Raw genomic sequence first — 12048 nt, forward strand, 5'->3', positions numbered from 1 at the left:
ATGCATGTCTGTTTTGAGGGTCTGAATTCCAAAGGTAATCCAAGGCTGAGGATGGGGACAGGAAGGTTTGATTGTGTGAGCAGGATAGTTTTGATCAAACAGAGTCATATCTGCACAGTGAAGGTCAGAGAAAGTACAGTCAATGGAAGAGGCTTGAATAGGGGAATGAGACAGGAGAGACGTCCTCACATCAAGGTAAGGGGCAGGAGAGTCCTGCCTGACTTTCCTCTTGGTCATTGAAGAGAGAAGATGAGGAGTAGCAGGTGGAAGGACCAAGATGTGAAAGGGAATAATGGAGTGATCAGAGAGAGAGAAGTCAGTGGAGAAGTGCAGCGGAGGAAAGTCAATTAGAGAGAAAGACATGGCCAAGAAAGGTCATACCAGAGTAGGTAGGCTGGTCGTGGAGGGAGTAGAGGGTGTGGTCAGATAGGAGCGTTTAAATTCAAGGCAGATGGCTGCAGAGGGCTTGGGAAGGTTAATGTCCCCCACCATTACACTGATGATGTCAGTAGGAAGTGACTCAAGGAAACGGGTCAGCTCAGGGAAGGAGTTAAGAGGACCAGGGGTTGAGAGAGAGACAGAAGAGTGAGAAGAGTAGGTGGAAGGAGTTGAATAGTGGCATGTTCAAAAGAGGTAGAGTTTATGTCAGAAAGGGTAGAGGGGATGGGTTATGGGCCTAATTGAAAAGGAACCTCACATCGCCGGCCTTGCCAACAGGTTTGGGAGAGTGGGCGAAGGTAGCAGAATCAGTGTGGAGAGGAGCTGTTAGTGTAGCAGAGTCGTGATGGGAGATCCAGATTTCCGTGATAGCAAGAAGTGAAAGTTGAGGGTGATAGTCACGAAGACGCTTTGGGGTGATGTGGGAATGGGCAAGCTTTGCATAACACAGGAAACATAAGAATCCAACCTAGGGACAGACAGGTACTGCTACCCTCAAGATCAGAGTGATTCGCCGCACCTGGGCCGAACACTCCCTTTCTTGGAACTTTAAGAGGGGAACGGATTGTGCTTTGAACGTTTGTTGTTTTTTAATTTTCTCCAAGGCATTCCTTTATCTTTCTGAGACTGCCTGCGATTGTTCACTTCCATGGCACCCGTTCCTTACCTCTGACTTGACGTCTGCAGGCACTCTTTCATTTAAGAGGATTAGTGGAAGTCAGCCACTTGCCAATCACTCCCTCCACTCAGGTTGGGAGTGGCGGCAACAGCTGGCACCTGTGTGCAGTAATTATTGTTTCCATATAGAGTTCCCTTCCTGGAATCCGTCTACTTACTGAGAACACTTTCTTTCTTCCATGTTTAATCGTGTTCCACTTCAGCTGCCAGCCCTGTGTAGGCTGAAATCTGACTCGGGAATCTTAATCTGTGGCACGTGGCCATTAGGTACCTTGCAGTGGCGTAGTTGCATTGGTGAATGCTGGTGGCCTGGCTTTATTGGTTAATGCCTGGGTTTATCCACTAGCTAATGGTTATCACATAGCTTGTGTGGTCCGTGTATCTCGTATAGATCAGGTGGGTGCTGGGATCTTTCAGCTGGTGGATAGTGGATGTAGAGCTGAGTGCACTAATCAGTGGGATTGTTCAGTTGAGTAATGATTACTGGAGAACAAATAGGGGTGGAGCTTGCATATGCCACTGGAGTCATTCTTAGGAGATGTTGCAGTTGCCAAAGGCAGATTGCGTACATCTCTAGGTTAACAATCGGGTTGCTCAGTTTGGTAATGTTTGTAAAGCGGCTCTATTAGGGGAATTGCAGACTCATTTGGATGATGATAGTGGAATGGCAAGGTTGACTAATGCTGGAGGGGCAACCGACCGGAATAAGGATAACCCAGTTGCTTAAGGATTACACAATTGCTCGGCTGTCTAATGCTGGGTTGATTAATGATGATGTGACATAACAGCTGTCTATGCTATTCTGAAAGCTTGGTTGTCCCATGATTGTCATTGCTCATCCCTCTAATGCCTGTGTCAGGCCAATTGGCCCGAAAGTGACCATTAGAGGTATTTCAACATTATTACATTGGCGGCAAAATATGTTGTCTGGTCGATGTAAAGGGGAATATTGGTGCACTGTTGCAAAGTGCATTTGTGGGGAGAATAAGGCTGTGCCCCCTCTCAAATGAACAGCTTTGAAGTTTAGTTTCAGTCCAAACAAGCCACTTTGCTCGGGATCAGAGGAATGCATTGCTGCATATTGGCCACGAACCAAAGAACAAAGAGGAGACACAATGTGTGTTGATCATGGCCATGCTTTATTCCTTATAATGGCCTCTTTGTCCATGAGGTTCCTCCTCTTCCTCCCTGAGGCCCCTCCTCTTCCTCCTCTGACAGGGTCCCTCTTAAAGAGCACCATACATCCCCTTACAACACCTCCCTCTCACATATCTCCGTACGTCCAATGTCACGCTCTACGATGTCATATAAAACAAACAAGGTTTGGTTAGCCTGAGGGACAGGTAGCAGAATAGGACAGATACAAGAATCATCAACAAAAAGGGGTGTACTGCTACCATAGGATGACAGCTACAGTAGCTATAATGTTTGAAGGCTAATTGGTTCAGCCAGTTATTAAATTGGAACTCATTATCAAATAATTCCCATTTGGTGCCTGATGCGCCTGACACTGCCAATCATTCGGGACAATATCTTGAACATCTACACATTAGAGGAGGACAGTCACAGCGCTCACGGTGGTGTGGTACACACCAGTGATTAAAAGGGGTATCCAAGCTCCTGTGGTAAGCTGCCTTCTTCCACGGCAAGCACTTTTTCCTTTGCCATGCAACAATTTCATAAACCGATGATCCTGTTTTGATTTAGATGTCTACTCCAGGTGCCAGAAAAAATACATGCAGATCTAAGGTCTCTTTTGCCTTACAGGGTCCGTAATCTTCACTCTGACGAAGGCGGCCATCTTTAATTTCCAACAATATCGCTGCCGAAATGCAATTTTGACAAGAGGGCACACATTATCTCTTCAATTGGTCCATTCGTAACCATCAATATATAGGCTACATCTTTCACACATCAGCCTGCCCACTGTCGCGTCGACACAACTTGCTTCCGATCAAGGACTTCCTAAGGCACAATCCCTTTCTGATAAAGGACTTCCTTGAATACAAAAAAAGACTTTGCGGACATAGAAATTGCAACACAAATAGTTTGCTGCATCATGGCTTTATCTGCCATATGATGAAAATGTTTTCCTTTTGAATGTTTCTATTTAGTTACCACATGAGGCATATGTTTTTCTTTTGAATGTGCTCATTTATCAACACAACAGAATCAGTTTTTACATAATGAAAACATCTCTTTATTGAATATGTTTATCTATGTTTAATTCGTAATTACTATTCTTTTCCCTCACAGTTATTTCCACTGTTGGGGCTAGATTCTACCCACATTTCATCATTACCAATTTTATTGTTCTATTGCTTTTTTTTACTACTAGTTTTTAGGTCTCTATTACCATTTACTTTTTTTTTTTTTTTTTTTTTGTTCAATACATATACAGAGTGTTTGCAAAAAGTAAATATATAACCTTTGTTTTAATCACAACACCTGTTTGGTTTTCTGCGTGTTTTCTTCTGGCACCAAATGCGAATGATTTGATCATTAGTTCCAGTTTAATCACTGTTTGAACCGATTAGGCTTCAAACATTATAGCCACTGTGGCTGACGCTCTATGTTGTCATTTGACCTTTGCATTTTGGCGATCTTTTCCATTTTTCTTTATGTGTATATGTACGGTCAATATGGAAAGTCATCACAATGAAGTCGGAAAATGTGGATTGGCAAATTTGTTTTCGAGAATCTTGCTGCAAACCATGTAGAAATTGTGTAACAAGTTACATATCCTTCCCAAATTATTACACTTCATTGTTTAAACATTTTCTACATGTTACGGGACAGTAACTGTTTTTCCAAACAAGAAACTGCAATCAGATGCCTGGTGCATAAACCAGGCGGTAGTGTGTATCTCATAACCAGTGTTCCACATTGCTACCCAATTAGGTTGTCCCTAAAAGTACGCTGGCCTGTAGATCCTGTTCCCTGCTCACGCGCACCTCCTTTTTCAGGTGACCTGGTTTACCAGGCAGCTTCCCCGGATGAAGAAGCCCTGGTTACGGCTTCCAGGAATTTAGGCTACGTCTTTCTCGGCCGCACGCAGGACACTATCACGGTCAGTGAGCTTGGAGTTCAGAGGACCTACGATCTGCTGGCGCTCATGGATTTTACCAGCGTTCGCAAGAGGATGTCTGTTCTAGGTGAGCTAAAATGTCCGTGTGGTCTGCTGAAAGTGGAAAGAACAATCTATGGGTGTCCAATTCCAGGCCATGAGGACCAGATCCATGTTGGATTTTCTTGATACCCCTTATTCATTTTCATGAGATTTATTTGCATATAATGATTCTAAATATATGCCCAGTTTTCCTCATGAATATTAATGACAATATCCTGAAAACCCATCAGAATCCCAACCCTCATGGCCTGGAGTTGGACAACCCTGACTGCCCAAAATGTTCTGATGTTCTGTCAGTTTTGGCATGCAATACTTTGAGGATGATGTACTCTTGGACACTTCTGACTCATTGTGGTCGATTATTTTTGATACACAAAGCATTCCACCCAAGTGTCATTGCCACGCAACCAACGCTAGTTTCCTGATAAGGCTAGTTTCAGCCTTAGAATTTAGCATGGGTTAAACAATATTCTTACTGGCCAGTTGTTGTATACCATATCACAGACTTTGATTGGTGGCGTTGTAATGTTAATCCCCATTTTTGGAGTACATAGGACACTTCATTGGGGATTTGGCAGATTTACCATGGTTGGCGAATCATACTGTGAGAAATACACCACTTTTATGGCATTACAGTGAGAACTCCTCCACTTTAAGGTCCTCCAAGGTCCAGCATATAATTTGGCAGATTATTTAAAGTACTAGTAGGTCCGTTACTGCCAAAGTAAAACTGGCAGTATCTAAATCACTGCCAATGTTTTACATCACTACCAATCTTGTAATCAGGCACGTCGTTTTACACCACTACCATCCTTTCAATGAGGCCCATTGTTTTAAAACACCATCACCCTTGCAATGAGCCCCATTGTTTTACACCACTGCCATCCTTGCAATGAGCCCCATTGTTTTACACCACTGCCATCCTTGCAATGAGCCCCATTGTTTTACACCACTGCCATCCTTGCAATGAGCCCCATTGTTTTACACCACTGCCATCCTTGCAATGAGCCCCATTCTTTTACACCACTGCCATCCTTGCAATGAGCCCCATTGTTTTACACCACTGCCATCCTTGCAATGAGCCCCATTGTTTTACACCACTGCCATCCTTGCAATGACACCCATTGTGTACCAGAGTTTAAGCCGTTCTATTTCTGCTGTAATACAAGCACAAGCAGCCGACCACAAACACCAATGGAATTAAATGTGCACCACAGTATTCTTCTTAGATGGCCTATACATATTCATATTCTAGAAGAGTACTAACATAGCTTTTGTTATTTTGCTAAAATGTTAATATTTCTAGGTGTACACAATCAGTGTATCAGTTTAAAGTGTCTATAATGAAATGTTTCGGCTCACAGGAAAAGAACTAAACAGCAAGCTTTTTGGTAAATACTTCGCCGGAGCTCCTGAACTGTCCCATGTGCTGTTTTTCTTTGCATTCTCGTATCTTTAGCCCTACAGTTATTGAGTTATTTAGTATCATAAAATAGAGGAATACAGTGTTCAGAATGCCCGACTGTGCTGACTCCACCCCAGCCCTACCGACCTGGAAGAGGCACAGGCCTAGAGATCCCCTGATTTTGGTAAAGGCCAGGCAGGAAGATAGAAAATATATTGCCCTACCATTTGTCCCTTCATGCTACCCCCGGAGCCTATTTCGCACCCTTTGGTGGAATTTGGAAGTGTGCTGTAAAAGCTTTCCTGAGGGAGTAGCGACGTGTATGGAATTGGGCTGCAATGTATCCGTTTTTCTTCCTGGACCTTCATCTATAGAACTATTTTAATGAAATATAATGTTCAGACTTTCTAGGGATGGTACTGGAAACCTAAGATAGGGTTGCTAGATGACTTCATGTCAGGAGGGATAGCATGTCCCAGGACTGGATTCTCACTTTATCAATTGCCTGCTGGGAGTTGTAGTGCTGGGTGACTTCAACTGAATAAAATGGACTAAAGCAAAAATATAGGTAAAGCTAAGCCTAGGGGTGGAGCAGGGAGGCCTAAGGTGAAGTAAGGAAGTATTTGCATTAAAGATGTCTCCATTATTAATACATCGTAATAAATGTAACAGACCTTAGGATCAATGTGACAACAAAATTATACTACGTAAAGTAGAAATCCTCCTAATGAGTGCTCTAGAAACATAATTATATAGATTGTACACATTCTTCACCATTGCAAACCATTATCAGACAAATTGCATCACGATAAAGTCTAACATTTTTAGCTTTAAAATAAGAATTAAAAAAAGCTTTGTGGAAATGTAAATAACAGGGACAAAGAAGTAGAAAATGTCCCAGGTCCTCCGCCCTGCCCCTGTTACAGTGGCAATTCCTAGACGTTGCATTTATATCCAACCTCAGTCTGTCTTTCAATGGTAGCAGATGCAGTCTAGTCATGAGCACGAGCCTCCCACAAGCCCCAAGTCGAATTAAACATATTTCACCACCCCACTGCGTGGGATCACGAGAATCAGCCATCCTCAAATTCCTCTCCAGATCCCACTGCATTGCCTTCTGCTTCACCATAGGCACAATATTAGGCAATGAGTAAAAAAAGAGGGCAATCCGTAAATGGAATACTCCACATTGTCAATAGTGTACACCCCTCATAATACCATTGATATTTGAACATGGCAGGGGATCCTCTGATTTCCCCAACCACCTTCTTTAGGTTTGGATTGGTTGGCTGGTCCATACAAACCTTTCAAAAATAGATTTGTGCCTGGACCTCAATTGTTAAGATCCCTAACTCTAGGCGCACGCCACTATTTGGGGCGGCTTGAGGGAGACCCAATAATTTCTTCAAGATTCTATTCTGAATCTTTTGTAGAGCTGTGCAATCAGCATAGCCCCAAATCTCACTCCTATATGTCATCAAAGTGCGAACCTTGGCTTTGAACACCCCCAGACATTTGTCTAGCATGCAGCCACCATACACATGGTAAAATCTAATCTGGCTACCCAGCCTTGCTGCGGCCTACTCAGGAGTTGCCACGCCATATCCTGACCATTTCCCGTTCTTGGTGAAAAGTCATCCGAGGTAGCAGTATGTTTTTACCACCTCTCTCCTTTCACTACCAACGGCCCAAGTTGAGCGATTTCTGCCCTTGCCGAAGACCAAAACTTTGGTCTTCTGTTTGTTCAGTTACAAGCCATGAGAAGAGAAATATTCTTCAGCGCAAAGAAGGCTCCGCTGAAGCCCACCGGGAGTTAGATCGATCAGGTCAGTGTTGTCAGCCTACAAAAGAGAGCCAAAGGTAGACCATTCAAAGAGGGGGTTAACCCCGGTTTGCAGGCTTTCTGGATTAAAATCAGACACGTAGAGAATAAATAACATTGGGCCAGGGTGCATCCCTGCTTCACACCCTTGTTGGTTTGCAATGGTATCGACAGCTGACCTTCAGAAGAAACATGCACTGAAGCATGAGTGTCCCCATAACAAAGTCGCAGAAGATTCAGGAGTCCAACCGGCATTTTTAAAGCAGCTAGCTTTCCCCATAGCCTTTGCCTTGGGTTCGAGTCAAAGGTCTTTTCCAGATCAATAAAGGCCAGATATAGCTTCCCGCGTCTAACCAAGCAATGTTTATTTATCAGTGTGGAAAGCACCAGACAATGATCAATTTTCGAATACCCTCTTCTGAAACCAGCTAGGGATGAAGTGATACAAACTCCTCTTTCCTAATGTAACATTTCAGTTGTTTTAACTCGTGGCTGGAGTTAGATGTTTAAGCTTAACTGCAGGAGTGAGCAGAGCCTACAATGATTTGCTATGGGAATCCAGGACGAACATACTCGTCCTTAGATCTTAAGGGGATGGCTCTTTGATGTGATGCCACGATGGAACTGAATATTCTGTAAGGCAAATGACTAGAGAACATTTTAATTTATACTGTTGAGAAATGTTTGCCTTAACTGCAGGTGTGGGTGGGGCCTCCAATGATTTTCTATGGGAATTCAGGACGAACATATCCGCCCTTAGCACTTAAGGGGATGGCTCTTGGGTGTGACGCCACGATGGAACTGAAGAATCTGTTATGCAAATGATTAGAGAGCATTTCTACTGTATTTTGTTGAGAAATGTTTTGCCTTTTAATAGATTGTAAAACTATTCAAGGCAATGGGGCTCATTATATGTTTGGTGGTATCCGCTGGTAAATCGGGCGGGATAACAACAAACCGAATTACTGCTACCGGCACTTGGTCTGCCAGAATTACCAGCAGATTCCAAGTGCCAGTAAGGTTAAGTTAATTCCCATTCTATTGAGTCCTATAGGACTCCATGGGGCGATTGCTGGTATTACCAGCACCAGTATTATTGGCGCTGGTAATAGCGGCTATTTTTTGGCAGTGGGGGGCCTGACTTATCTCCAGCTCTTGGCTGGAGGTGAATCAGGCCCCCACCAGCAAACTGGGAGTCTGGCGGTGTGGTAAATGTTCCGGTAAACGGAATTATCGGCACGTTAACGCCGCACCGGCATTTTCCTAATGAGGCCCAATATGTGTATTTCGAGTGCTAATATGATAGTAACGTTTGTTGTATCCGTGCGATTTTAAATGAAACAGAATTTCAAGCTTTCTGAATAGAATACAAGTCTGTCATCGGGACATGCCCATCTGGGGCTGCATCTAGTGTATGAATGCTGTGGCTGTTTTATGAGGGTATATATTGAACATTGCGAAAGTACCTCGTTTTATGTGGCTGTACAAAGCACATTATAGCACCACATGGCCATGTGAAGCTGCTTTTAGTGAATGATGACATTGGCATGTGAGGCTAAAACTGGCACTTATTGGCATTAACTGGCCATCTGATGCTCCATAGGGACATTCAAACAGTATCCTGGGCCGATGATGGTTCTACAGGCTGTGGATGACTGCACCTGGAATATTAGCCTAGTTAATGTCAGTATGCCGTGTTTTGCTGGAGCGCTTTGGGCGACAGTCATTTCATCCAGGCACTTTTGGCACAGGTCCCTTTTACGCATGCATTGTTGGCAGCGGCCAACAGGGCGCAGAGACGCACCGAGATATTTATGTTTTACTTAAATATTTTGTCAACGAAAGCACTGGAAAATGCAGTGCTTTGGTTGACAGTTGACAGCCGCTCAGCACAAGGAGCTGCACTTTGAGTGTACGCTCCATCCAGAAAAAGAATGCTGTGTCCCCAGGGATGTCATTTCACCAAAATGTCAGGGGAAGCAGAAGTGACAACACATGACCCTTGACCTCTGATGACATCACAGGAAGTTATGGCATTTGACCCCACCCCCAAGTGACATCACGGGAAGGGAAGGTACACGGCATTCAGATGAGTCTAACACCGGTGTTTCTAGGCACTCTCCTTCAGCCAGATATAAGAGCCAAGGCACAGAGGGAGGCATGATTTGTCCACAATCACACATTTGGGGAATGTCTTTCTCCAGATTCGACATGGGGCCTATATGTGAAACTTACATAATACAGTACTTGTAACAGAGAAACTGAAATCTCTAACACAGGCTACAGCTGGTGTATGAAACATCTATAGATCAATGGACACAGAAGTACTCGTTAGCTGTGGCATTGATGTGTTAGACAAGCAAAAAAAGCACTGACCTAGGGAGATGTGCGCTGTCTGTTTACCCAGGATCAAAATGCTGCATTAGCAAGGACTTAAAATTAAATCATTGACCAGGATTTAGTATCAGCAAAATTCCCTGGTTATAAACGTATCTATGAGTCAGCTACCACTACGCTAGACCGAACCTATTGTGCGGATGTAAGCTGAGGCCATCTGTCTCTGTGTGCATTTATCTTTAAATTATGTGACAAGCAACCACATCATTTCCCCCACAACCCAGAGCCGAACACAAAATCTTAATGTCCAAGGCTTTGATATGTTAAGGATTACAATCAGGCAATACACCCGGGTCTCAGCCTAGCATACAATGCATACATTAAATACTTATTTATTGTGTCTATAGGTTCAATATTCTGAGTGATATACCACTAATATCACACCCCTTCTCAAAATACCCCAGGTCACAATGGACCCGGAATCAGGCTTGTTGGTAAAGGGAATATTTATTTATTTATTTATTTATTTAAAATTCAAATCAAACATAGGTTTTAATATATGGGGCAGCAATCACCAATGTGGTGACAACACAATAAGAAAGTAGGTAAGGCAGTTGAATTCACATTTTAGCAACACAGAATATAAAACACAGAGAAAAGAACAGTTTTGGCTGGTTTGAAAAGATAGCGCTTAAGTTAAGATTTCCCCCTGTAAATTTCTCAACTCACAAAAAAGCAATTCTACACAGGTGTAAGGAAGCAGCAGGTATTCAGGAAAATGAACAGTATACAGGGTTTAAATACAATCGTCCCTCCCCAAACAAGAGAGAAAAACGTTTTGAAAATGTTACACTAAAATGACCTTTGAAAATGGCTTAGAAAAACAATGTAAAGTGTACAAAAATCCTTAAATTGATATACATCTCTATGATAGCAACACTGAAAAGATCCTAACAAACATAAGCTATAATATAAGCAACAATACACACTTTGAATGAGAATGGAAGTTTGGAAATACTTTGAATGGGAAAAAAACATGTGCAAAACGTTTGCTAAATCGCAAATTCCCGCCTAAATTTCATTTCACTATGTGATTATTAGGAAATGGATGCAGTTTGTAGGTAGGGATGTAGCGAACGGTCTTAGGTTTAAGTCAGAGTTGAAATTAAGTCACCAGCTATTAAATTGAGGAAGTTATGCAAGTTTGAATGAGAGGTGTTTTTAGAAAAATAGAACAGAGAAACACAGAAACTACTACTTAAACTAGATTAATGGCTAAGAAAAAGAAGAATGCCACCCGTGAATCTCCACAGTCACTTGGCCACTGTAACCCTTCATATGGTGGATACCCCATTTTCTTTATGGGAATTACTTTATTTAATCCAAATCACTAATGGCTTATGGTCTTGTAAAACAGAATGAGGAGAAATCAGCGCTAACACTCGGAATCACAAATAGGGTTGCAAGAATTGTTCTGACAATATTATGTTTCTTAAGTTAAAGATGGGATAGGTTGTAGGTTGGGATAGGATAAGGCAATATACTCTGGTTTACTGTGATTCCTATTGATACCTACAGTCCACTTTAATTCAAGATCTGGACCGTCAGGTTCTGGTCATCACGGATCGGGTCTCCAGACAGCAGGGCACTTTTGGCGGGATAGGTCAGCTGGGCGGTCTGGTCACCGGACTGCTCACTGTACTGGATTGGATTAGATTGGCCCTTCTGGTTGTTGGACACTATAGATCAGTGGGATGGCGAGTTTCAGCAGGCAAACCTTAATGGTAGCAAGCCAAACTGGATCAATTTACTTCCCTTTGGTTTTGGGATGGTTTCAGGATTTGAGCCTAGCTGAAAAAGGAGTTCAGCAATTCTGAGGCCTTCGATTTGTAAAGAAATCTGGAAACAACAAGCAAGTTGGAGAATTCAGGAACAAGGCGCCACACTGAAATCAGGATGGAGTCAGGAATCAGTGTTTCTGTGTGTTGTGAGTTTCCCTTATTTATCCTGCCAAATGACATCACTAAGTTTATGGTAGGGGCAAACTTACAACCCACACCCAACAAGGCTATGATTGGTCAAGGACACAGTTCCTGCCTTGCTTTTCGCGGGTTAGATGACAGAAAGGGTTGTCATATTTTATGATGTGACTTGGGAACCTCCCACAGTTATTTGGAACAAAATGTAACTTTCCCACAAAAACATGCCCTCTAATAAAATCGGACACATACATTACAT

General features: G+C 42.8%; 1 protein-coding gene across 2 annotated transcripts in view; it reads left to right on the top strand.

The window, feature by feature from the left end:
• LOC138575511 (phospholipid-transporting ATPase IK-like) overlaps positions 1-12048 on the top strand; it is a 550807-nt gene that overhangs the window by 303525 nt on the left and 235234 nt on the right. For both annotated transcript variants that reach the window (XM_069649490.1, XM_069649489.1), the window contains exon 16: positions 4083-4271. In XM_069649490.1, the coding sequence (XP_069505591.1) occupies positions 4083-4271 (189 nt within the window). The remainder of the gene's footprint in view (positions 1-4082; positions 4272-12048) is intronic.

Source organism: Ambystoma mexicanum, chromosome 1p (assembly GCF_040938575.1).
Source record: "Ambystoma mexicanum isolate Mex_15411 chromosome 1p, UKY_AmexF1_1, whole genome shotgun sequence".
NCBI lineage: Eukaryota > Metazoa > Chordata > Amphibia > Caudata > Ambystomatidae > Ambystoma > Ambystoma mexicanum.